The 27,120-nt window shown below is 38.8% G+C and overlaps 4 protein-coding genes across 5 annotated transcripts in view; 2 read left to right on the plus strand and 2 right to left on the minus strand.

The window, feature by feature from the left end:
• The first annotated feature begins 405 nt into the window (after nt 1-405).
• On the plus strand, nt 406-5,722 carry Psidin (phagocyte signaling impaired). The gene is made up of 10 exons (XM_077411029.1): nt 406-831; nt 985-1,209; nt 1,309-1,562; nt 1,651-1,874; nt 1,983-2,289; nt 2,499-2,803; nt 2,923-3,181; nt 3,270-3,515; nt 3,610-4,224; nt 4,383-5,722. Exons 1-10 carry the CDS (start codon nt 771-773, stop codon nt 4,602-4,604), a joined length of 2,718 nt encoding a protein of 905 aa, XP_077267155.1. The 5' UTR covers nt 406-770; the 3' UTR covers nt 4,605-5,722.
• On the minus strand, nt 5,521-10,118 carry L(1)g0007 (ATP-dependent RNA helicase l(1)G0007). 2 transcript variants are annotated; one of them, XM_077411027.1, is made up of 5 exons: nt 9,795-10,118; nt 8,182-9,710; nt 7,988-8,101; nt 7,732-7,875; nt 5,521-7,653 (listed from the first exon to the last, which is right to left on the minus strand). In XM_077411027.1, exons 2-5 carry the CDS (start codon nt 9,649-9,651, stop codon nt 5,983-5,985), a joined length of 3,399 nt encoding a protein of 1,132 aa, XP_077267153.1. In that variant the 5' UTR covers nt 9,652-9,710; nt 9,795-10,118; the 3' UTR covers nt 5,521-5,982. The 2 variants fall into 2 exon arrangements, with proteins under 2 accessions (XP_077267153.1, XP_077267152.1); XM_077411026.1 differs by having other exon boundaries at nt 9,882-10,117.
• Nucleotides 10,119-13,039: 2,921 nt separating this feature from the next.
• On the minus strand, nt 13,040-15,472 carry LOC143900102 (uncharacterized). Its single transcript, XM_077411083.1, has 5 exons — nt 15,301-15,472; nt 15,028-15,223; nt 14,605-14,749; nt 14,291-14,524; nt 13,040-13,623 (listed from the first exon to the last, which is right to left on the minus strand). Exons 2-5 carry the CDS (start codon nt 15,100-15,102, stop codon nt 13,301-13,303), a joined length of 777 nt encoding a protein of 258 aa, XP_077267209.1. The 5' UTR covers nt 15,103-15,223; nt 15,301-15,472; the 3' UTR covers nt 13,040-13,300.
• Nucleotides 15,473-15,822: 350 nt separating this feature from the next.
• Nucleotides 15,823-27,120, plus strand: part of LOC143900101 (uncharacterized) — a 100,926-nt gene continuing 89,628 nt past the window's right edge. Inside the window, exon 1 of the mRNA XM_077411080.1 lies at nt 15,823-15,958. The gene's annotated coding sequence lies outside the window, so the exon portion shown is untranslated. The remainder of the gene's footprint in view (nt 15,959-27,120) is intronic.

Consider the following 27,120-nt stretch of genomic DNA (forward strand, 5'->3'; position numbering starts at 1 on the left):
TAGTTAAGGATTTTTCGACCAATTTTCGACAAGAAATAGCACTATGTAATTGGTGAGGACTATCTAACAAACACCTTGCGCGTACCCATTTCACTACACAAGCAACAAAAAATATAATACATATATAAAAATATAGCGGCAGCAAAAAGAACAGACCGTAAAAGGTAGGCGTTCCGAAACGTCCCAAAAGAGAGTGCTGAAAAATCTAAAAAAATAAAAACTTTTTCATTTTACTTACATCCTCTTGAGCACTTCGTGCGTTCAAAATGAATATATATATAATATATATTCCGGCGTTAGAAAGAAAAAAAAGCCGGGAACCTCTGTACCGAAAAATGCAAATAAAAAATGAACGGACTTCAAATACTACGGGCTGAAGCGTGCCCGGCTGCCCGGTTGATTCAGCCAGCCAGGCTCGCCACGTCCCTTCCACTCTGTTACTGCGTTCTCCAAGGAAAGAAGAGCCGAGGCCGAGGCGCCGAGGCCGAGAGAGACGAGAAAAGGACCTAGCCACCTAGCGCGGCCCGGTCCGGTGTCCGGTCATTCTTTTCACCAGCTACGATTCTTATGAGGAGAGGGATAAGAATTGAAAATATTTTCGCGCAATAGCGTGCTCCGTCGCGTCGAGGTCGGTCTGGCGCGTGATAGGCGCGCGTAAAAATATCTCGGTTAACCCCGGAATCGTCCCCGCGGGATCGTCGAAGATGCGCCGATGTGATCGGCAATCGTGCGTGTCTCTGGTTTGTTGATTTTATGCTACCGCAAAAAGTATGGCGTCCAAGGGCCATGTGGACAACACGGTGAACGAACGTCGCTTGCGACCGATTTACGGTATGTATGCCCGCGTCGACGACGACGACGACCGTACCTCAAATCCGTCCCGGACGGTCCCGCCGGGCCGCTCGATCGCGACTCCGGGGACTGGTGACGTGACGAGGTTATATAACGGCACCCGGTACGAGGCCTTCTCTCTCTGGGTTTCAGACTGGCTGGACAATGGAAATAACAAAAAGGCCCTCCAGGAGGCGGACAAAGTGCTGAAGAAGCACCCGACTAACCAATGCGCCAGGGTGCTCAAGGCTCTGGCCCTGCTGCGTATGGGCAAGGAAAATGAGTGCCAGGCCATTATGGACAAAGTGCGCTCCGAGGTGCCCTGCGAGGATTCTACCCTGCAGGCGATGAGCATCTGCTACAGGGAGATACATCAACGTAGGTTCTTAGCTCGTCTTTCTGCCTTGAGACATAAAGGTCACGTTTAACATTTAATTGTATTACGATTGTGTTCAATTTTTATATTTACACGTATAGCGGATAAAGTTAGCGAGCTTTATGAAGCCGCTGCAAAAGCTGATCCGAACAACGAAGAGCTCCTAACGCATCTCTTTATGTCGTACGTTCGCCTCGGCGATTATAAGAAACAACAGCAAACCGCTCTCAATTTGTATAAACTGACTCATAAAAATCCATATTATTTCTGGGCTGTTATGAGTATAGTGATGCAAGCTATTCATGCCGATCAGAAGTTAGCGAAAGGAGTTATCTTGCCTTTGGCAGAAAGAATGGTCAGTATATTGATTGTTGTTTACTGTTTACTATTATTGCGTATGTTTGTGGAATAATAGAGTTCATTCTTTTTCATGACTACGTTAGGTCCTAAAACTAGTAAGAGAAGGAAAGATTGAAGCGGAACAGGAAGTGCAACTTTATCTGATGATCTTAGAACTGCAAGACAAAAATGAGGAAATATTGAATGTATTGTCTAGTCCTTTAGCTTCATACGTCTCGTATGTACCTCAACGAAAGGCTACGTGTTTATTGAAACTAGAATGTTTTCCTGAAGCGGCCAATGCATATCGCGCACTTATTGAAGAGAAGTAAGATCAAATATTGATATTTCTTCTCCTCACTTTACACGTTTGTAGCATTTTGATATAAATAACTTTAAGCCTGCATTATTTAAGATTGTCATATTTGTTATACAGCATCGACAATTGGGCATTTTATCAAAATTATCTTTCGGCGGCCTTAAAGTTTCAACGTTTGACGGAATGCTTGGATTTTTTCAATCACATTATTAATATGTCTGAGAAGAAAATTCGTGCTCCATATTTGGCCCGCCTAGAATTATTAAAGCGTTGCGAGACCAAAGATCTTCAATATAGCGTGACTTCTATGAATTTTATGCATCAATATTTTTCTCAATTTGGAGAAAAAGGATGTGTAGTTGGAGATTTACGATTATATCTAAATCTACTTACACCCAAATCTAAGTTTGAATTATTTGAAAAGGTAAGGAAAACATATCAACGTGAAATTTAATACATATTAAATACATATTTTTAAAATATTTATCATAAAATTTAAGCTTCAATATTTATGTCAATCTAAATATAAAACGATGCAATACGTATTTAGTATATATATATACTTTTTCTATTTTGATAATGTTAAAGTGATTGTTGCAACTGCTTAATGCAATGTTATTTATGATATTGCAGATTGAGGAAGACATTGGCATTGCACCAGATGAGTTTCCGACTACGGTACAACAAATGCAAAGGCACATTCATTTGGAACAATTGCGGCGTATTTGTGGCTTCTATCATCCTCCTTTAGCAGACAAAGACAAACAAGAACAATTGATAAAGCGATTATGCGATTTATATGAAAAAGGCAATGAATTGTGTCCAATGCAAGATAGATTGCCAACTGATTTTTGTCCAGCAGACCCATACATCCTATTAGCTACGCATTTGTTACATCAATTATGGGTTGATACTAATGATGGATCTTTTCTTTATAGGTAATAATATAATTTTTTGTTGTCATATATCAGTTGTCATATAAAGCTAATTGATATTAATGAAAAAGTGCTAATGACACTTTGGAAACATGCACATTTTTTAAACAATGGATTTACAGGGCAATGTCATTATTGGAACACGGTCTTCTGTCGAGTCCTGTAAATTTTCACATCAAAATTTTACTTGTGCGTATTTACTTGGAAGCTGGTCTAGTGGTCGCGGCTGATCATGCGTTCGCATTGCTTGATGTAAAGCACCTTCAACTAGATTCACTGGGTCATCTCCATGCGCCGCTTCTCGCGCCTCTCGGTAACTTACCTCTGGCCTCGACAACTCTTGATCATACAGCGAAATTTTTCATAGCCAACTATAAGGATGTATGTGTTTTCAAGCATACTAGATTTAAGGAAAACAGACAAGACTGTTTATGTCCAATTGACGTGAACTTTACAATTCTCTTTTTAGAGCGCGGATCATTTAACCCTTGCATATAAATATGGGAGTTTTATAAAAATTCAAGATTTTGTGGAATTAAGAGAGCGCCTAGAAAATTCGTTTCACTTTGCTATGACAACTGTAGATAAAATGCTGCTCGATTTGTGCTGGTGTGACAGTACTACTTCTTTGTTTTCTACTTTGAACAATATGCATATCCAACCCCATCTCGATTCAATTAGATGGGCGTCTTTGCGAGATAATCGTGATTTGGAGGTAAGTATTTTCAGGAATCGCAATATAATTCGAAGAAATATAAAGCTCTGATTTAATATCAGTGATAAGTTTAATAAATTATGATGTTAAATAGGTTGTTCGCGGATGGGAACCGCTTAGTCAGAGTGAGGAGGATCCAAGAATGCAGGAGGAAACACGCATATGTATGTTGAAACTACTTTCGGCCAGAAATGCCATATTGCGCATCTTGGCAGCGAGCGCCGGATCATCTTCTCTTTATCTTTCTCAAATATCTGCCGAGCTTAAAGAGTTAGCGGAAGAAAGTATACCGACTGTATTACAAAAATTTGGCACGGATGGGAAGTGGAACAGACCATGCAAAATATTGATTCCACTTGATGCTGTAGAAAGATTAGGTGAAGCTTATCAATCGGAGCAATTAAGGACTATAGCGTGCCTTGCAAAATCACTTTCTCATTCTCATTGTCCGGACTACGATTGCATACAGATGCTGCGAACAGCTCCTTGCTTACAAACATTACCTATCCCTGACCGAGATACGCCAGTATCCTTCAAAAACTTCTTACTTAGAGCTTCAACTTGTAGCGAATCTTTAGCGATCATTAGCGCTATATGTAGCGCGTGTGCGGTACAATCAAAACCACGCTCACAATCGCAAAAGAAAAATAAGAAGAAATATAATAAAAAAATCGAGTCAAACATGATAAACGAGACCAATGAGACCAAGGTACATTTTTTTATTAATTGCAACGTTTTATACGTAGAAGTAAAGTCATAAATAATTATCTTTGTTATATTATTTTATAAGATAGTAATTGTTCATATTTGTGAAATTTCAGTATATTATAAATCAATTTTTATAACAATTAATTTATTGTATTACAGACTTGGAGAGAAGTAGCTGTATTACTGTCAGAGAGAGTCGAAAATTTAGATGCGGTCCTAACAGAATTTGAAAAATACGAGTTAAACACAGGATTAGATGAGAAGGACGATGTATGTGTGATAATTACAAAACGCGGCCAAGCGAGTCTCCGACAAAGTTGCAGATCCCTCAAATCACGCACCCAGCCTATATTGAGGCTTTTAAGTAATTTAAAAAGCTGAAACTATTCGACAGTATTTGTACAAAGAACATCTATATCCGTCTACTTTTCATAATTTTCAAAAATGACGAGAGTTCTGTACATAATTCTTAGCCCCAATTCAATTATAAATAATGAATGAATGGTTTAATGCTGATTAAAAAATACCTGAAGCCTACCTTCATTTTTATGAAAAATACTATACAGTTATTTCACTACACTGCCATCTGATCAGCTTACAACTACAATAGTACATTCTTTGAACCAAGTAATGAATGTAAAAATTGAAATAATACTTTTGAAATTTGTAACATTTTCAGAACTAAAAAAGGGATTAATTTTATCGATTTAAAATCGTGGTCTATCTATTCCTAGTTACGTGCCATTTTTTGCATATTTTGCATTAAAATATGTAGTTATTTTACATATTGTATATCGCAAAAAGTCTGTCGGTTCTCGCATAAATCAACATCGTGTATTTTATGAACTATTTTCATAAACATTTTAAAGAATAATGCTCGTGAGTTGCATTTAATTATATTTTGTGACAATATGATATATGTTGTTTCTTTCATAATTATATATATTAATAAATTCATTATTAGGTAATTGGTTATTAATTGTTAAACAATCCGATAGAATCTTGTTTAAAAAAATGATAAATTACTCATACGAATACAGACAGTTATGTATTTATTTTAATTGCGCAATTGCTTCAGTTAAAATAAAAGAATGATATACTGTTGATTGTATCGTTAATGTGTAATTAATAAACATACATAAATTTTTTTGGGCAAGTTTAAACTATGCATGCCTATTAATGTGCACATTACGTAACACGATTGACTATCAGTTATACCAATGCTTTTTATATCTGTGACCCATTATGCAAGCACTAAGATTTACTCATAAGGCTATCTATGACAAAGAGCAATCAATATTGCAATAAAAATAATTTTATTTACAAAAAATTTCATTACATTCAACGATAATATTTTATACACATAGTATTTTGTACAATATAAATTATCTAAAAAATTTCAATTGTTATATGTATATTTATTATTTTGTATTTAGAGTCAGAGATTAAATTGTTACCTAATCTGAAAATACAGACTATAATGTAATTGTATATTATAATTATGTATTGTTTGTGCCGCAAGAAAAATGGAAACCAACAAAAAAATCCAGAGATCATTAAGATTAAAAATTTCATCACTGATATTGCAGCCACAGCGATAAATTGTCAAGCTATATTTGCAATTTTTTTCTTATATTTATTTTATACAGTAGTAACTTCAGTATTACGGTATGGAAAAAGACCTGTTTGTCAAACAAATACCCTAATTCACGACATTGTACATAAAAAAAAAACTGAAAGCTTAGGAATGTAAAACCGATTACAATCCTAATCTTCCGGGTGTGTTACGATACGGCGCGGGGGTACCCGGTTCCCTAATACCAGGCGTTAAAATTTCCTTCTTTCGGACCGATGCCTGTTCTCGCTCGAGTTGCTCCTGAGCGCGTGCCTTCATCTCTTCCTCGGCCTCCTTCATCTGATGCTCCATCTCGTGGAGGTGTTGCATCGCTTGCCGTCGTTTCGCACGACCACTTCGACCAGTCTCCTTCACACTGAAGAACATTGGGCCCAATTCAGCTAACCAGTGACCGTCCACTGCAGTGACACACTGCATGTATTCCTTGGCGGTCATCACGAGCTCGTGGTATACGACGTAGTCAGGTGTGAAGCCCATGCCGAACAGCGCGGAGGTGGGATGAAGATGGCAAGGCATTCCGGTACGGCAATTGACGTACTCGCCGATGCCCTTCAAGCGCGCCGCTTGGTGAAAGTAAGCGGAGCAGATGCATTTTCGCACGATGTCCCAGTCGGTGCCGCAACTAACGACGTCCATCTTCTGTTGCTTCAGAATTTCCTCGAGCTGCGACCGTACCTCCCGCACCTTGCGCATCGCCTTTGCGTGTATGAAATGGTCATTACACCAGGAACTCGAATAACCATTCGCCTTCCATTGATTGTATACATTTAAATATGTCAGGTGATCTGATTCCGGCACCTGGAACTTTTCGCGTGCCGAATCTGAATCTTCCTCGCGTCCCTTTGGTCGATAGAAGATCGATGGAACCGACAGCATGGAGACGATAATGAGGATATCCGCGGTACAGCCAAGTTGAGAAGCGACTATAAGCATTTGACATTGCGGTGGATCCAAGGGAAATTCGGCCATTTGTCGTCCGAGGGGTGTCAAGCGCCCGGTATGATCAAGTGCCCCCAAGATCCACAACTGATACAACGAATTCAATATATTGTCTTGCGGCGGTGGATCCATGAAATGGAACGCCAATAAGTCTTGAACTCCCAGCGATTTTAGTAGCAGTACCGTGTTAGCTAAATTTGTACGTTGTATCTCGGGAACTCCCGTTAATAATAATTCGTCCAAGTATTGCCTTCGCGTGTACAATCTGTAGCATTGACCAGGACCGGTACGACCGGCTCGACCCTGCCTCTGATCAGCATTCGCTCTCGACACGGGATACACTTGCAGAGCGTCCATACCTATTCGAGGATTGTACACTTTCAATTTACAGTATCCCGAGTCTACGACGAAGACGATTCCGTCGACTGTCAACGACGTTTCTGCTATATTGGTCGCAACGACACATTTGCGAAGACCTCCCTCGGATCGTTGGAAGATCTTCGCCTGCAGGTCCGACGGCAGCTGGGAATAAATAGGCAGGATGGAAAGAGGCGGAGCCGATTCGATTTCGGCTAAACGTTCTTTCAGAGCTTCGCAAGTGACTTCGATGTCCTCCTGACCGGGCATAAAGACCAATACGTCGCCGCTTTTGGGCTGCAAATGAATCTGCAAGACCTGCTTCACAGCCGCGTCCACATAATCCTCGACCGGATTTTTCGCGTGCAGCACTTCGACGGGGAACGTGCGTCCAGGTATTTGGAATGTCGCCGCATTTCCAAAGAAAGCGGAGAACTTGCTGCTATCCATCGTCGCGGAAGTGACGATTAATTTTAAATCATGCCGTCTAGCGACAACCTATAAACATTTTTTTAATTAAAAAGACCGTTGATATGGGAATGTTAAAATAATACAAGAACAAAACGCGAACTATACCTCTCTAAGAAGACCAAATAATACGTCGGTGGAAAGTGATCGTTCATGAGCTTCGTCCATTATAATCACGCTGTAACGATCCAGATCTCCTTCCCTCAAGCTTTCTCTTAGTAAAATACCGTCGGTCATGTACTTGATGACCGTCTGTAAAGATAAAATTTATATGTTATATGCGTGGTATCAAAACATATACGTGTTTTATATCTTAGACAAAACATATGGATGTTTAAGTTATATTTAAATTACTGTCACTTACATCCTTCGAAGTACAGTCTTCGAAACGTATCGCATATCCGACCTTTTCGCCTAGAGCAGTGGCCATCTCGTCGGATACTCTTTTCGCGACGGACATAGCAGCGACCCTTCTAGGCTAAGTACGACATTTTTTAATTAAAAAGACTGTTGATATGGGAATGTTAAATTAATACAAGAACAAAACGCGAACTATACCTGAGTACAACCAATAATACCGTTGCGACTGTAGCCGTCCTCGTGAAGATACTGCGTTAATTGCGTAGTTTTGCCGCTACCGGTTTCACCTACTATTACGACGACGTTGTTCTCCCTGATAATGTTCAGCAGTTCCTGACGTACCGCGAACACAGGGAGACTCCTCCTTTGATGCTGTATAGATCTGTGCCTAGCTTCCCCCGTCACCTCTCCGGACCCTATGTGTCGAGCGTACTTTTGTCCGGCCTTGAAGTCCGTCTCTTGCCCTGCGAGCTCCTTGTCGTCTTTACGTCGATCATGTACACCCATAATATTGCCGATGTGCGTTCCAGCCAGTTCCCAATGCTTCTTCTGCGCCCTACGTCGCTCCTTTTGCTCGCGGTATGCCTTGACCAGCGCCGAGCCTTTCCTCGCTACCATAGCCATGTCGGAAGTGGGATCACGCACGGGTACAACCGGTTCCGGCTGCTTCGTGAACACGATGCGCCCATCCAGAAACGGTGGAACCACGTTGTGAACCAGCAAGTGAACTCTCGCCTCTCCCTCGTCGTCAGGATCGTCGTCGTGGTCCAACGAGCTCACCACTCCGGACGTTAACATGCGATTACGTTCCCATAATTCGTTGTCCTTATTTATCTGTCGTTGCTGGGCGGAAAGACGTTTCTGCCTCCTAGCCTCCAATTCCATTTCTTTCTTTCGTGTATATTCCTCGGACACATTGGCGAAAGCGTTATTCTCTCCGTCGTCTAGCGCATACCACTCTCGGTCTAGTCGCTGCTGTTCCTCTTCCCACAGTTCCTTCTCCTCTCCGTCTATCATTGGAGTGGCACCGGAACTCTTAAAATCTTTGTTCCACGAGTTGTACTTATAAGAAGGAGTAAATTCACTTCTGACACTGTCGCGACCATCTCTGTTACCATAAAGATTCGGTGTCGGATGATCCCAGCTCGATCGTCTCGGCTCTTCGTCTTCATCATCGTCCCAATTGCTCTTAGAAGTTGGATCTCTCATTCGGAACTTCGGCGTCTGGGGCTCGTCTTTAAATCTCAGAGGTGTTTGCCTCATGCTACTATCTCTGCCCCGACTGTCGCGATCCCTTCGCCTGTACGTATCTCTGTCTCTCTCGCGTCCTTTATATGAATTTCTAGAATTCCTATCGTCCGCGCTTAAACGCTGACGCTTGAGTCGCGACTCCAATCTCTGTTGCGCTTCGGAATTGACACCTCCAGTATGAGTAGGAGTTTCCTCTTCGTAAGATCGGTACCTCCTGTCTTTTCCTTCGGATTTGTTAGACTTGGAACTGGCAGGTTCCTGCGATTGTTCCCTTCTTTTTCGTTCCGCAAGCTTGTCGAGACCGAGGATAGAAGGTTTCTTGAAAGTGTGGTCCGAAGCTTTCTTACGTATGACCAGACCACCTGCTTGATCCCCTACCGTTCCCTCTAATCTGTACAAGCTTGGATCGTCTGACATTTTTCTTTTGATATAGGTATGCTCTATATATCAAAAAATCAGTAAAATATTGTTATCTCCTGAAATAAAAAAAACACAGATTATATTTTGAGAAGATAATTCTTCAGTTTAGCTAGAATTCTAGAAGCTCTTTTGAGAATTACCATTAAATAAACAGAATGTGTTGAATTTTATTAAAATGCTTGTACAATTGAGTACCACAAACAGATAATTATTTGTTTAAAACTAACCTAACATTTGTCACTCGAGAAGAAAATAGAGCGCTGTATTACGAGATCGTAGTTTTCGCATTCATGAAGCAGTTGGTTGAAACGCGCTTTATAAACACTTTAAAAATTCACATATGATATACGTTTATCACGTGATCTCAGGAAATATCAGGAAATATGTAAAATAATCCCCAGCACATTAACCTAGAAACGATATACCGAGAACAGAAAAAAAGCAGAACCACGAGAACCACGCTCTTCGGAAAAATTCACACCTTGGCAGAATAGCAGAAAGCAGGAAAGCAGAAGCCAATCAGAACTCGCGCTGGCGCTGGTAAGCAGAAAGGATCCCTAGAAGGGTATACTCCGTACTCCGTTTACGGCATATGCGCCATCTTGGGAGTTGAATAGGAACGAATCTCGAAATTATCCAATAAAACAAGCCATTGTCGATTTTCGTAAAATGTATTTGGTGCCAATATGTTCAATTCGTTTGCGATGTAAGCAAATACCATTAGCTATTTTTGGAATTAATATAATAAATAATATCATTAATATCAATTTAACATATAGATTTAATATAAATATATACCATATATATATGGTATATACCTAAATATATATATATATAATTATATAAATATATTTAATACAATAAATAATTACAGTCTGGAAGTGCAATAAATCTTAAATGTGTAATTATAGGCTACGGTTCACTTTGACGCTACAAATGGTTAGACGCGTTTGATTGACCAATTAAAAAAGCGTTTGCAGTTTTATTTTTATAGCGTTTTTTCTTGGCTGCACTATTGCCCACTAGTGCAACACTAGTGCAACATTAATGCAACGCTATTGGGTAGTGCAGGGCAGTGCAGGGCGATAGTGCAGCCAAGAAAAAACGCTATTATATTGATTCTATACTCACTTTTTCTATACGTTACAGCCTCTAGATTCTTTTATGCTCCACGATTTTAAATTTTACCATGCACATGCGCGATTAGTTTCGCGCTGCGACGTGGCGAATTTGAAGGTAAACGAAATTCTTTACGCGTCTTTATCTTCGCGTCACAAATAAGTCGCGCGATAGATAATTATTAAATTCTTGTAACATGGATGGTAAAATCGCTCTTGGACACAACGTCGCTGTCATGTGAACGCTTGAATATCATACGGATCGTAATCATCGGATTACTTGTCGAAAATTAAGCCCCTTGCACAATGCCAGGCAACAGGCAATAGAAACATGGAATAAAAATCAGAAATCATGGGTAAATGCAGAATAAACAGTGACACAGACAATAGACATAACAGAGTTTCCGTAGCGTTGGAAATTCTGTGCCTGTTGCCTGATGTTGCCAACCAATCATAGCATTCGAATTTTTTAGGTTGTAATTAACGATTTTTTGGTTATTTCCTGTTATTCCCATTGCCTGTTGCCTGGCATTGTGCAAGGGGCTTATTAAAGGCCATTGCACGTAACGCAGTTTTAGTCATAATCTTAAAGGCCATTGCACGTAACAAATTTTTAGTCATAATCGTAAGGTCGTAAGAAAATAGACCAATCACACTCGATTATTCTTCGAGCTCAAGGAGAATAACCGACTGTGATTGGTCTATTTTCTTACGGCTTTACAATTATGACTAATGCCCGATCTACAATAGCTGTAGTAAGTCTCAAGCTGTAAGGGTTGATTTATAATAGCCGTAACCGTTGATTTAAGCCGTAATCTTTAAAAAATTGACTAATCACAGTCGAATGTGAGAAGAATAATCGACTGTGATTGGTCAATTTCTTAAAGATTACGGCTTAAATCAACGGTTACAGCTATTATAAACCAACCCTAAGAAATTGACCAATTACAGGCGAATGTGAGGAGAATAATCGACTGTGATTGGTCAATTTCTTACGGCTTGAGGCTTACTACAGCTTACTGCAGCTATTGTAGATCGGGCATAAATCTTTGTTACGTGCAATGGCCTTAAAGAATGCAGCGGTAGCGATACGTGGCGCGCGCATGCGCGAACGTTCGCGTTTCCCGCCCGCCGCGTCGAACGTCGAACTCGCGGAGTCGCGAAGCGAGATCTGGCGTTTGGTATGTACGTAACTTATATATATATATGTTCGTACGTACGTCTTGCGTATAAAATAATAAAAAAGAAAAGTACAGCGGGCTCTCTAGCGCGTGCCGATAAACGACGGAAGTCGAGTGCGCGCGTCGCAACGCCGCGTTAATTAATATAAGCTCTCGCAAACATCGATTGATCGTTAGCGTCGTCAGCGATCGTTGTCGCGCGATCAGCAGCGCCAACGTCGGCCCTCGCGTCCGTCTCGTGGTCGGCGGTTGAAAAGGACATCTCTCTTTTTCCTAACAATTCTCGGAGACAAGTTTCGAACCCGAGATATAATAATTTCCTAGTTAAGTTTGGAAAATAAATTCTTTTCGGATACGCGTTGGGTCTAGAATATCTGAACGAGGGTCTCAGCCTCAGCACTCTCAGCCGCTGTAATTAACGTCAATCGTGACGTGTGAATTGTGAATCGAATATGTCGGGAGTCGGAGTGCCGTGTGAATCATTGGACGAGCGGTTGTTTGCAACGATTCATCGGTATGTCGTAATAATCATCTCTCTCCTCTATTTTCCCTCTTATTGAGGTTATCAGGTTGCTCTTCCCTACGTTCCCGAATTCTCGACATCGTGGAACTTGTGGCTGGGTTTCGATCGATATTCACTGACAGTGGCTGCGGTCCACTTGACGCTACAAATTCTTTGCAGCGTCCTTCTTTTCTTTCTTTCTTCATTGAAAGAAAAGAGAAGAGGAATGCTTCGAAGCATTTGTAGCGTCAAGTGGATCGCAGCCAGTAATGACAGTATTGAAAGTCTATAGTATACGTGACGTAAACTATAGATTTTCAGTACTGGCAGTGAATATCGAAACGCAGCCAATGTTTGCGAAATGCGAGCAGAAGTCGTTGCTATTTGCAAAGTTAATGTATTTTGTAGTCTAAGCAATATATTTTCATAAAATTTCAATAGAATGCGATTTTTAGAGAAATTTTGAAAATAGGTTTGTTAAAAAATCTTAAAAAAATCTTAAAATTTAAGCAGTCATATTTAGAGTTAATTAGCGACTAAAACACAAGCTTGGCTGAGCTGTTACAGCATTTTTATTCTTTTTTCCAATCATTTGTTAAATTTTTTTAACTGTATTTTACGGCAGTTATTATTTTGCTGCAAAGGTCGAGCGGAGGGGACTGAAATCAAAATTTAATATGCACCGATATTAATGGATTATTAAATTAATTCTACATTTACTTTGAATTTTTTTGAATTTTACGATCGTTATCTTTAATTTTTATATTTGAAGTCTATATATTCCTGGATCGCGAATCATGATTGATCTAAAAATTTTCAATTTATTTAAGAAATAATTAATTGATCTAACCAGTCACCTCCGTAAACGGACTTTTGCTACGACGATCTTTAATCGATACATTGTCCTTTATGTTTTTTGCAACAGGCTTATTGTTCGTAATATCATGATTGTTAGATTCATTGAAATGAGTTGTAGAATTTTGCTGATCTGTTGTTGATTTTCGTGAAACTACATTTTCCATAAGGCTTTCTTTAACTTTGTTGCATAACTCTTTATTTGGCATCTTTGTCGATTTTGTATTCCCCTTTAGTTTGTTATTTTTATTATATTTCTTCCAGCAGCGTTCAAAATTCACGAAAATGTCCTTCCAGATGCATAGTTCTTCCACTAAAGAATAAAATTTAGTTTTAATTATGTATCATTCGACTTAAGGCTCCTGTTCACTCGCTGCCATTGATGACGTCAAAAGCGAGAAATGAAAATTCTTGCAACGTACATAAAAATCAAAATGTTTTTTAATTAAATTTGTAATTAATATAGAATACATTTTTATATAAAATATACTGGTATTAAGTTATAACAAAATGGGAGTCTTTGATATATTTTAACATAAAACGAAAAATGATGCTGCAAAATTAATTTAGCTTTTTAACGTCATTTTTCATGCTTTACAGTTCACAATTTTGCCAAGAGTGACGCTATGTGTACTGTCAACGTGGTCTTGGCAATCGAGCCAGTAGGAGCCTTAATCGTGAGTGTGAGTTTAAATCAGTAAATTATTTATCAAAAATTTGACAATTTAATTTTATACTATTCTATTATAATGGAAAAATAGTTGAATAGTTCTTTCTGCTGAACATTAATGTTATAAATATTATATATCTATAATTTATAACGAAATTATATAGTGAAATGAACCTTGAGAACCTTGAGAAGCTTTCGATAAAGTTTTCTTCAATTTCATGAATCACATATGAGTTGGAATTAAATAATTTCTTGTTACATTCATGAATAAAGTTCTATAACCTTAACTGCACATTCTTAAGTATCTTACCATATAAAAGTAATGTTATAAACATAAATAATCCCGTGGGCAAGTTTGCAGTGGGTAATACGCTGTATGCCAATTCGAAAAGAGCTGGCCCTTCATGAAAAGCCATTCCTTGGATAGTGTTGACAAGCCATGGCAAATAAAGATACGGAATTCCATAGGTATCGCCGATTGTTAGCATCGTTGTTGATACCAATGCCGCAAGCACATCTCCTATCGTTATCTTGATCCTCAAATCTGCGTCGAACAAGATTAAATTATTTTCTATCATTGTCATACTCGTGTTAATTGATCGTGCGAGGCTGAAGATTAATTACTGTAATTGCGGCGGAATAAATTATTAAAAACCGCAGGTCTCGTTGGCGAAATAGAACGAAATGAACTGCGTGAACCAGTTTCCAGAGCGATTGAGCTTAGACAGTTAGTAGCGAAACACATTATGCCTACGTATAGCATCTTGATCTGAAACAAATATAAAAAAAATGAGAAATATATATTTATATATATAATATATATTTATTGTCAAGCAATCAATAATCAAGTAATTTAATTGTTTAAACTAAATGCCAAAAATATATAGATTGTTTTTGTATTCTACAGTAAGTGTCTTAATTAAAATTTTAGTTGAATAATAAAATGTAAAAACGTGCGGTAAAATAATAATAATAATTGGTACCAGAACTGAGAGAATTGATCACTTGGTTAATTAGAATAGATGGAAAAACTAATTATATATTTACCTTGCAATTTTTTATTTTATGATCGTTATCTTTAATTTTTGTGTCTGAACTCGATGTTCCCGAGTCGAGAATCATGATTAATTTGAATTTTCTGTTAAATTTTCCAAAAATTTCCTTAGTTATTCTTTCATTGACTGCTTAATGTTAGCTATTTGATTGGTTATAGATCATTACACATGTGTCATCCATAATTTGTCTGAAAGTTAAAAGCGTGAATAAAAGACGGAGTAAACGATAATCTTCTAACTTCAACCATATAAGTTTTTTTCTTACATATTTCTTCTTGATTTATGTTTATTTTATGTTTTATATATGAATTTATCTAAAATAAGAATTATATTTTTTATTTAGGCAAAAATGTAATATATCGTAGCAAATAAAATTTACATACAACCGCCTTCTCTCTCACTTTCACTTTTGCAGCATCAATATTCGTATTTTGTTCATGTTTCTTATTTTCATATATCTAGATATCTTTTTCATATTTTTTTTAAAAAAAGAATTATCTTAAAAAAAAAAGAAAAAAAAACAACTGCAAGAGCTTGAAGGAGATATATATTTTTGTTTTGCAATTGAGTATTTTTTGTTCAACATTAATATTTAGGAAGTAAGAGATACATATAATTGTTGTATCAGTTTTCAATTTATATGTAGCTGTAAATGTAGCTTTTGCCGCTTAAAATCTCTGTAACGTCGCAGAAAAAAAAATGGTCGGCATCGTGTGCGGCCCGAAGATCCGCTCATTGTTTGTCTAATGCATATTGACTATTAACAGCAGATCCGTTTGCCTTATAGGTCAAGCTGTGGCTACGTCACGTCCTTATTCGCTAAGCAGTCTCATCGCTCCCGGTCATCTTCGGCTGCCATCCATATTCGGCGGTCTCACCCACAGGCAATGCCAGTCGCATTCATAAAAACGTCTACCTGTTTGGTGAGTAGAACGCATTAAATACTCATGTGCATTAATTAAGCGAAAGGACATCGTCGTACGATAAGGTACGGACGTTTTAACGTATGACATGTCCTCTCGCGACGAATAGCTCATTCGTACTCCGTGAAACTCCGTCTATCCAGAACAATGTTTGTGAGAATCTTTTAATCCCGTGTTAAAAACCCGTGTTAATTTGAGCATGGGTTAATGGTCGCTTTATAAATGAAATTTTATTGGTATCAAATCGGAGCAACAATCGAAATAAAACGATGATCGATAACCGATATATAATTTACAACTGTTTGTTTTAAGATATGACAAAATATCTTTATTGTTAACTTTTTTCTTTTTATTTGTGACAGTAAATGGAATAAAATAAATATAAGGGAATCTAAGATATAATTTAAAATATACAAAAACTAAAGTTAAAGATTTGTCGAACAACGGATTCTTTTTTCTTAAACTACTCTTATAAGTTATATTCTTAAAAGTTTTTTAAATAATGAGGATATATAAGCAAAACCAAAGTCAAAATGATGTAATAATGATATAATAATATTTCTAAAAATTAATATTTAAAAAAAATTATCCTAATATTTATTTTTAAATTTTATTAATTCTAGTATTGATGTTCTTCTATGGAAATAAAACACAACTCCTCATTAAAATATGCTTTTTTATTGAGAAATCTCGTAATTCGGTAAAAGCAAATCATTCTATAACATTCCCCATGGGTCATCATATAAATAATGCAATATAAAAGGGAGAACGATTTATTCTTTATAAAGCTCAAACACTGAAAGACTTTTATCGCTAGAAAATTGAAAATTCAAGATTAAGATAAGAAGAAGTTGTAAATAATAATGAAAAATATATTTTGAATTAAAATTAAAATACAATATAAAATATCAAATCTTTTGTTTAATTTCCAAAGTATCTGAAGAAAATCGCATCACTTATGAGATGACCCAATATATCGAGATAGCGTATTGCCTACTCGATCCGAGCAATTTAAGGACAAGCCTGGAAGTAACTCGATCGAAAGCAGGCGCGTTCGAGAAGACCTAGGGCGTGCCGGAGATTACGATCGATATGCTCTTTAAATTCCTCGCGAAAGCCTGCCCTCGATACTGCCGGCGCGCAGATTCCCGTCCGACATCCCGGTCGGCCTTTTCGGCATCACGCACCGTGCGCGTTCGTATGGCGAGCCGTAGTAAGTACACCGAGCAGGAGAGGACGCGTACACGCACCGACGCGGCGCGGCGATACATACCGTGCGCGTCGTACACGCGAGGACGTGTACGGGGACACGACGAGTACGTGTTCTGCGAGCGAGAGGTGATCGAGGGATAGATGCAGAGAGCCGTGGGCTCTCTGCTTCCGCGTGCACGGACAATCGCCTTTTGACGTGCGTAGCGACGTGATTAGCCACTTTCGCGCCCCGAACACGAAATCGCCGTCTTATCTATCTACCTTGGAGTATCCGTGAAAAAAATTTATGTAAAAATCATAGGGCGATCTTATATTCAAAATTGTCTTGAGTCTGGTCATGGGCAGTCTTAAGGCTCCATTTGATCAATAAAACGTAGGTACACCTATCTCGAGATGGTACTTCAGACGATCTTGAATAGGTGTATAAGGTCGTGCTATAGATTAAATAAAACTGGCCGCATGATTCACATAAAACTCCGTGACAAATAGCCGCCGCTAACGCAATAATGGGTTGCTTATCTCGACAACAAAATTCTCAATGAGATATGAGAGATGGTAATGCGCGCGAGATAAATTACCACTTCTCAAATATTTTTTCCTATATCGTTTTTATTATCGCTATGTTTTCACCTTTATCGTTGTAATTATTAATTTACACGCACAGTAGGCTTGCAATAATACGTAATATCGTTCGGAATATTTTTCACCGTTTGTTCACCGTGGTTACGGCACTGCTTACGCGTGCGTGTACGTACACGTACATGCGTGTGCGCGTCGTCCGTCGAAGAAAGCTCCTCCGCGCTTGAGTAACGCTACGGGACTCTCGTGAGTCTCTCCTCTCGGCTCTGGATGACCGCGGCCGATCGCCACTCGCATGAGCATTCGGATCACGCTGCCGGAGCAAGCACGTAACAATTTCTGTTCTTGGGACTGGAGCCACCGGATCGTCGATCTTTTCGTTCCTCACTTCGACTTCGCGACGCGCATTCGGCGCGCCGAAACGATTCGACCCTCCCGATTCTTAGGCCTTGACTCTTAATTTGGGCAAGGGCACGTCACGTGAACGTTTTGTACAACAAAAAGAACTTGGAAATTATCATATTGTTCCAAAAAGTTCATGCTGGCTAGCTTGCAACTCGCTACTAATGTTGCTTTAGAGTTGCTACGTATATCTACGTCTCATATGCAACGGTTTTTTGTGTATCACATTGTCGTATTATATTTGTCAGAGTATTATCTGAAAGAAGCGGAAAGAATATAGACGAGAATAAAAGTTATATAAAATATAAATAAGAAGTACAGTAGATTTTTTTCAAGTCAGCAAGCACTTAGAATTCTGTTGTTTTATGGTAAAAAAAAAATGATTGAAATTATATCGCAGGCCTTCATCACTCTTTAATGAAGTCAGATAAATAAATTTCTGCATATACGTTGCAGCTTTCCGGTCAGGCTCGCACATCTTTTCGTCGCTGATATTCAATTCCGTGCAAAATCCTGTCGGCTAATGCGACCATTAGGAGTCCCAACCGTGATAAGATCAATCCTCGCGTGTCGCAATGCTCTTGTACTTTCCGAGGTGTCAGCCATTTGAGGCCAAAGTTGTCGGTTTTACGGGCCAACGTGTTTCAGATTTCGATCGATGATGACGACGTTTCGACATTCGGACTGCCGGTTGATCATGGTGCAAGATTTAAGTCTTGATTCATCAGAGGGGATGGGGGGGGGACAAAGAGAGAGAGAGAGAGAGAGAGAGAGAGAGAGAGAGAGAGAGAGAGAGAGAGAGAGGGAGGGCGAGGATCCGATTGATAGGCGCATCAGGCACACGCTGAATTCTTATGCTAATGCGAGAAAGGAGCCGAGAAGACAATACATCCACACGCGAACTCCCGGGGCATCTGTATACACCCTGCGTTCCGTATTCTGTATTCCGTCAAGTGAATTAATACAATCACGAGGACCGCCGGGTGATTTTAGATGCGGTGAGATCGTGTTCGCCACCCGGTGCTTTTTTATTGAGCTTTCTCATCGGGAAAGGGGGATCGTCGCGCGCGGGCGCGACGATGACGATGCGAGGTAAACGCCTCGACGTCCTAACGGGTTCAGATTTACTCTTTTCACTGATGGGGAGCATATGCGGTTATGCGGTCAGATCGAATCGGTCACTCTGATGCGGACACAAAAAATATTTCACAAAAGATATTTCTTTTCGAATGTGAAAGTGATAGAGAGAAGATCATTCTCACAGAAAAGTTGACTCATTGTTCTGGTCCTTTCCGCAATGCTGATTCAATTGAACATTACAGTTCAAAACGCGGTTGCGTGTATAATCCGAAGAAATAGTTTCACGCTTTTAAGGATGTATCATCGGTACAGTCTTAGATGTATAGGACATAATTTTCAAAGCGCTACCAAGTGGATAAAAATTTGTGAGAATATTTTTTTAGTCTTCCCGATGTGCTACAAAAAAAGTAGAAACGAATCCACTAAACGGTTGCTGAGATATAACGATTTTAATTCACTGATTTTACGTAAAAGCAATTTTAATTGAACAGCTTTAATTAGCCCGAAGGAAGATCCTATAGAGCTTTAATGTTTTGATAAACGGAGATTGACTTGGAAATTATTGTTGTTCTATTAAAAAGTCACGTTTATGTCTTTCGCTTTTCTAAAACTTTATAACGTAATGCTAACGCACGAAATAGGTCAAATCAAAGACTGCCAATGAATTCGTTTAAACTAATGTCCGTGCATGAATATGCAAAAAACCGTTGCGTATACGTTTCTTTTACGTGATCGATTTATTGAGTCGCTTGCTACGAAAGCATAAAGTCGTCCCTTGTCTCCTTTACTCCTTTCTCCTTCTCTCTGACGGTTCTGCGATGCACGATACACGGGGCTCTCACTTCCGGTTAGTACTCGAAGATTACGGTGTCGATGACTTCCGTCAATCACGGATATCACTGAATCTAGGATCCGTCTCAAATTATCACTTGAATTTCGAAAGATTTCGGAAAATCTTCGAATGATTATTTTGAGATAATTCAATGTTTTTTTCCGCAAAAGTATAATAACATCATTAGTTTAATTATATCTAGTTTTAAACACACGTGAGGTTAGATGTGTGTTGTAAACTTGTTTTACGTTATCGAAGCTCTTAATCTTAATAAATACGTGAACAAAAATTTAGGTAAAAAAAATTAATGAAATTCTTAAAGATATATCACGACAAAGCAACACTCAGACGACGATTAAACTTGAAAATCTATATGTATATTAAAATTAGCTTTAGTTATTCATTGATTAGCTACTCCCTAATTCTCTGCTAGATCATGGATTCAGCTGGTATGCATGTAACGTATATAGGGAAAATTAACCACGATTAACGCTAATTGACGACTGGTGCAATCCGTTCTAAATGAGTACATTTCACTCGAACGTTCGGGAAGTGCTTTTATCGAGAAATACGCAACAACTTTCCGAACGATCGCGAACGAGGGGCATATTAGAGACGCTCATGCGTGGTTTTCTTTCTTTGGTCGTTGATGCAGAAGAGAAGTTGACTGGCAGAACTTAAGGCCGTCGCACACAAATTGACATAACAGTAACAGGCGTAGCGTACCAAGTGCCTTGTCCGATGAGATACGCTCGTATCGAGCCACCATATTGTTGCGCAGAATTTATTTTGAGTGTTTCATTAGTCGAGACGCTTATACGCTGTGTTTTGTGCACTTATGTAAATTTCTGTGCGGTGGACTTTACGATGTAACGGCCGTTCTGCTTCGCCAGGGTGGATGAATGTAGCATTTCTCGCATTACGATCGTAACTGTTCGCTAAATGACAAACCGCGGAAGAACAGATAAAAATTTACGAGTATTTATATTAATCTCTTTAGGGAGATTGTAACTTAATTATTATTAAACATACATGGGATTTCTCTTACAACAGTCCTTTTATGTGAAACACAGAAAAGATTCGAAGGTAATCATTTTTATAACTATAACACTGCATGGAGATATTTATTCTTCCACAACTAATCTATTTTCAAAGAATTTAAGAAAATTGCAAGTACGTGTTCCTTTCTTCTGTCTTTAATTAATTTATAGATATTTGACAGCTTTACACTTTTTTGTTGTTGATTGTTATACATATATATTCTTGTACATGCTATGTAGAATTCATCTACGTATTAAAATTGTATTTAATATTAATAAATAATAGAGATAGACACAAAATATTAAAAGATTAACAGTAGAGATTATGCAAAATTTTTTTAACTTTGTTAGTTATCAGTTAAGTCTTGCATGTTTCATTACGTAACATCTGTTAGGTGCCATACATTTTCTGCGGATGATTTTGGCCAATATTTTCAATTAAACAAAAATATTTATATTAACTGAAAAATCAATAAATGATATATTATATATATATATATATATATATATATATAATTCTATTATATAATCAATTAATACGTGAACTTTAGAAACGATTGATATTAAAATTAAAAAATTTCATAAATTAACTTAAACAAATTAAAGTATAAGAAAATATATTGTATATACAAGATATAAATATTCCAATGTCTTATATTTATTTTTATATATATATAACATATTAAATTGCACGGACACATAACTTTTCTCTCAGAGATGAGAATGCATAATGTTAAATGAAATAAATTAATGTTGCGTCATTTTTTAAATAAATATAAGAATATACGAGATTATACTGAAAAATCAACCAGTCCGCGTCCGGTTAGTTGGGCGGATTAGTCGACGTCGTGCCAAGCGAAGTCATCCCCGACGAGCGACGAACGAGTGGCCCTCACGTAGGCTGGAGGAGGGAAACCGTAGAAGGTGAGAAACCTCTCGGAGGCTCCCGACTGACGGAGGCTCCGAGCCAGGAATTAGCATTGCTTCTCCGGAATCTCTTCTCGTCTCTCCTCCGCTGAGCGCTGCCCCTCGTTCTTCTCTCGCGTCTCTTCTCTCGCTCCCCTTTCCTCTTCGGTGCTCTCTAAACCTCGGTTTCCCGTAATTATTTTAGTCCCCTCGTCTCTCGCGCGATCCGCCCCTCGTTCCCTGGTCGTGGTAACGCCGGAGATGTAATCGTGGCTTACCGAGAAGGAATGCAACAATTTAGCAACTCGTTTTATTTTTATCTTATGCGTGGAGATGCATTATGCGCCCACGAAGAAGTACAATTCATCGTGCCGACCGACTATTATGTCATTTTCTTTTTACAAGCTAATCTGTTGCACGAACAATTATCTGATGTATTGTTATGTCACGAAACAATTTGCGTCAAGTTAAATATTCTAGCATAACCCAAAAAATATCTTTATATAGCTATGACTATTAGAAATGACTAAAATATAATCAAGTTTTATTTTCAATACGTTATAAAATTTTCAAGATGAAGCGCAATTAGTAGAGCATTATTATTATTTGCAATCTCGATTATTTGGAAAAATGCAAAATGTGCAATGTATCGTAATATTGCGAGAATTAAATAATCAATTGAAAGCTATCTCGTTTTAGATTTTCATTAACTTAGCATAGCCCGCAGCTTCTTTCGCGCGCGAGCGATTGTGACCATAAGAGTGGGTATCGAAACAATTAAATTAAGCGCTTTTGTATCGACTGTATCGTGCGTTATATGACTAGCAAGCTAGTCATATAGAGCCGGGAAGCTTTTCCAGCATGTTGATCTCTTCATCCGATTAGCGCCAGTCGGGGAAGCGACTATTCCGCCATACCACTCATTTCGCTCTCGTGATACATTTTTTTTACTCTTTCTTTCATCACGCATCGCCAAGGAGATCCATAAATAAAATTGATACGATCTTTTTTTTTTTTTTACGTACGTACTTTATTTTTTGCACATAAAACGAAACGAGCGGAAGTTTCTCAAAATTGCATGAATATTACCATGACGTTCTCTCTCGTTGGATCACTATACTATATCTTTGCCTATATTATATATTCACCTTATCTATCTTTACACTTCTTTCTATTCTTACCCCGTCATTGTCTTTACGCGTTCTTGTATTTTCTCTCACAAAGTTTTTCTTTCTTATACAATTATATCTAAAACTGTACATAAATACATTTTGCTGTTGATAAATTTATAATACATTTATTCAGAACATTTCTAATATTTTTTTTATCTTTCTAAATTTGAAATAAATAATACTTTTAACGAACACGCGAATATTTGGCATATAAGATTTTGATGGGAATAATCGAAAGTTCGTTGGTTCCAATATTCTTTGTTCTTTTTCTTATACAATTAGTAAATATTGCAAAACCGCTTGCAACTAGATATATCCGTATCACGCATCGTATACTATCTCGGTATTGGTTTATATACGCACCACCTGCTACGCACACCCGCTGTTAACCGTCGCGTCGATATCCGAGTATACGCCTGGAAATTTCGTTGAGTCGATGTCCGGGATTCGAAATGAAAGGTGGCACGTCGATTATCTGATATCACGGAGAGACAAACAGTCCTTGACAGTTTTTTTTTTTATAATCTCGGACAAGGATAAAAGAAACGCGCTGAACATAGGCACACGAAGTACAAAACTTTATAAACATATATATATTTTTATTGTGTCTTACACTTGGCAGAAATCCTGATAAAATCAATTAAGATTTTATCTAAGTTTTGGATACCGTCATCATGAAATATTTCGACTGCTGTTATTAAATCCAACAATTATTTATTAAAAGTTACACATGCTGAAAGATAAAATTATTTTATTATTATTTCTTCTCACATATATATCGGATATCTATTGTGCAGTAATGTTTTATACCTGTAAATTTATATATATAGATTTGTTATATCACATGAATTTAATTTAATTCCGCCAAAAATGAAATGCAATTATTAAGATACGAAGCTCACGATAAAAAATTCTTCATCCTGTTTTCGATTTAACGGTTTTTTTTAAACCAATCTAAGGAAGCCAAACACATGCTAAGACAGTGCGCTGCAGACAAAAAACCGAGGAAAAGATGCGATTAATGCTCTGCGATTAAACTCGCAAAACTTAGAATTGATGACATTCTGTCGTACAAATGTTCTCACGAGCGAATTAATTTAACGAACAAAGAGCTATTATCGAGTGCGATTATGAAGCAATTTATTAACGAAGGTTGGCGAAGGGCACGCGAGAACAAGGAGCAAGAACGGTTCAGCGATTTTGTGACTTACGTTTACGTATACTACGTGCGCTACGTGCGCGCGGGCAACAGACCCCGCGTGCGTAGCGCGTATTCGTGTGCGTGTGTGTGCGCGCGGGAGTTACGTACGGGCGAAGGGGACAGACCGACAGAGATAAAGAGCACTTCCGGACGCGCGCGGGGAGAGACCAAGGTCCGCGTATCTGTTGCTGCTGGCAAGGAGAGGCGCAGGAGAACCCGCGGGAGAGTCACACCTGAGTGCCCACGCTTCCTCTTATCCGTTCCCTCCCTTTTGTCTCTCGCTCGCTCGGTCCCTTTCGCCCTCACGCGAGTCCCACAGAGCTCTCCCTCTCATGCCTGGCCCCCTCACTCGGTCTCTTTCACCTTCTCGCTCTCGGCGGGCTATTCCCCATCCCTGGGGTACACTATCTCTCTTTTTTCTCTACTTCCTCTGTCCTTCCCTCGCACAAATGGCGCGCACCATCTCTCCTCGTGTCGTGCCCCACGGTATCCTGCACGAGCGACGAGTGTTCCTTTCGATAGGGACAATAGAGGACTTTTCAAAAATTGTTCGCGATTGTCGCGGAGAAAGAGCCGAATAAGATAGGAAAACTGGAAGAAAGGTTTCTAGAAAATATTTCCCAAAAGGAGAAAAATAAGATGAGAGTTAGTCAATAAGGATTAATACAGACAATTAAAAATGTTATTGAAATTTTTTTGTATTTGACGGGGATATCTAATTTTACATTTCGATTAAATAGCATACAATGACTACTAGGTAAATCGTGTAGAAGATAACTAACGGCAGGTTAGATGAAGATGTCAAAGAGGTATTTCGCGTGCGGGTTCTCTTGACGCGACATTCTCGGCTTTCACACGAGACGTAATTATTCGAATGTGATTCGTAGGCGCTTTATATAAGCAAAATCTGAATGCATAACGAGACGAGTGGCTTTCGATCGGCGCTTAGGGTTACAAGTCGTTCAACTCACGCGTATCGGTTTACACGAATTACACGATCATGCGCGCGCGATACTATAAGGCAATATCGTTGACTCGTGCTCGTCTCATTGATATCTTCCCTCCGCTATATTTCTCGAAAGCGGGATATTGCGTGCTCGCATGCGGCCGTAGGTATATGCCACGCAATTTTAGCGAATAAACCCGATACTGGCGCGTTTTCACGACGAGAAAGCTCAAGACCGAGTAATTTTTCATGCCTACCAGTATTACTAATTGCGACTTATTACGTGGCAATGAAACTTCACTTAACAAGGGTGTTATTATGATAAGACGTTTTGATTACAAGTTCAGCAAACGGGTAGATTGAGCCGCGCCGTAGAAAATTATTGATTTCCTTGCTAAAGTATTGTTGTTAATTTACATTGAAAGAGCTACTTTTCAGAAGGCTGATTTTCATAATTGATTTGAATGCATAAATGGCTCATTGCCAAAAACTTTAAATGATAATAGCGGAAGCTGTTATGAAGATACCTATAAGATTTAATTTGCGTACAAGTTGCAAAATAATGACAACGTTCAACTATATATGATGTGAATTTTATATTCTAATAAGTACATACGTTCGAATGGATGCCAATCTTTTCGGCAAACTTTAGATTCAGCGTATCTTGTCTCTGATTAATCAGACGATAGCAACCACACAAGTGCCAACCTGATTCGGAGCATCGTTCATGTTACAAACATTCGCTCGGATTTCCAGTGTTCAGGGAAAATATAGATGCAAGATGATCTTTCGTCACTCAGCAACTCGATTATCACGCGCTCTCGGCTCCTCGAAGACTGGCAATTGACTTTTAATCTTTAAGAAATCATATACCTTGGTTTACTGTGATCACTACTTTTAATTAAAAAATACGTTTTAAAAGACCGAATGTTTTAAATGATATCAGGACCAGCAAATATAAAACAGAAATAGTTAAAGGAAAAATTAAGAACGCGATGATTTGACATTGTGATCAGTGCGCTAAGAGAATTAATAAAGCTAGATTAAGATTTAGTATGCAGATAAACCTGTACTTAATTGCGCGACTCATAGCTCGATCAAATGAATCTTCGACACTCGTTTACAAAATTATAACGACGAGGAAATGTACAATAGAATCGAAATTCGAACGAGCTATAAGTAAAGAAGTTAAAGTGGTCCTTTTTCCCACGATATGTATCGATTCAGCGTGCACTTAAGAGACTTTAGTCGGGCATATATCAACGAAATATAATTTAATGTGGCGCGCATACAAATCCCCCCGTCCTGCATTCTCCAGTCTCTCCGGACGTAGTTCTCCTTAATCGAAGGAGGATGTGGAGTCGGTTAAGCCGAAGTCAGTCAGTCAGTTTCATTTGAACGTCAGCTGCCCGGATGTCTCCCCCATCTGTGGGACTCGTGTTGCAGGGAACAGAGGCACCCATGTGAGACACCTTCTCCTCCGTGCTCACTCACTCGTCTGCTCACTCAGGTGGACCCATACACGTCGTGCGCGTGTATATGCAGCACGTAATGCGCGCGTATCACGCCGTACACGGATACATCTGGACGCCAAGTACATCTGCGTACTGCGACGGTCACTATCTCCTCGACAAAACTCGCCGCTGAATTGTCGAGACTCCCGATACGCTGTTGCTACCTTATTGGAGTACGAGATCAAAAGTCACACGTCGCACGGGTCTTCTCGCGTGGAATAAAACCGTTACCCAACGTTCTCGTTTGGATCTTTTGAATAAAGAAGACGATCAGAGAT

The sequence above is a fragment of the Temnothorax americanus genome, unplaced genomic scaffold (assembly GCF_048541705.1).
Source record: "Temnothorax americanus isolate GAGA-0224 unplaced genomic scaffold, ASM4854170v1 Scaffold3, whole genome shotgun sequence".
NCBI lineage: Eukaryota > Metazoa > Arthropoda > Insecta > Hymenoptera > Formicidae > Temnothorax > Temnothorax americanus.

Bases quoted from the DNA above. Each gene is read 5' to 3' on its own strand.
- Psidin (XM_077411029.1), top strand. From the start codon at position 771: ATGGCGTCCAAGGGCCATGTGGACAACACGGTGAACGAACGTCGCTTG. The intron at 1,563-1,650 runs GTCAGTATATTG...TGACTACGTTAG, and splicing joins TGCCTTTGGCAGAAAGAATG to GTCCTAAAACTAGTAAGAGA. The intron at 4,225-4,382 runs GTACATTTTTTT...ATTGTATTACAG, and splicing joins ACGAGACCAATGAGACCAAG to ACTTGGAGAGAAGTAGCTGT.
- LOC143900102 (XM_077411083.1), bottom strand. From the start codon at position 15,102: ATGATTCTCGACTCGGGAACATCGAGTTCAGACACAAAAATTAAAGAT. The intron at 14,525-14,604 runs GTAATTAATCTT...TGTTCGACGCAG, and splicing joins TTTATTCCGCCGCAATTACA to ATTTGAGGATCAAGATAACG. The intron at 13,624-14,290 runs GTAAGATACTTA...TTTATTCTTTAG, and splicing joins TATAACATTACTTTTATATG to TGGAAGAACTATGCATCTGG.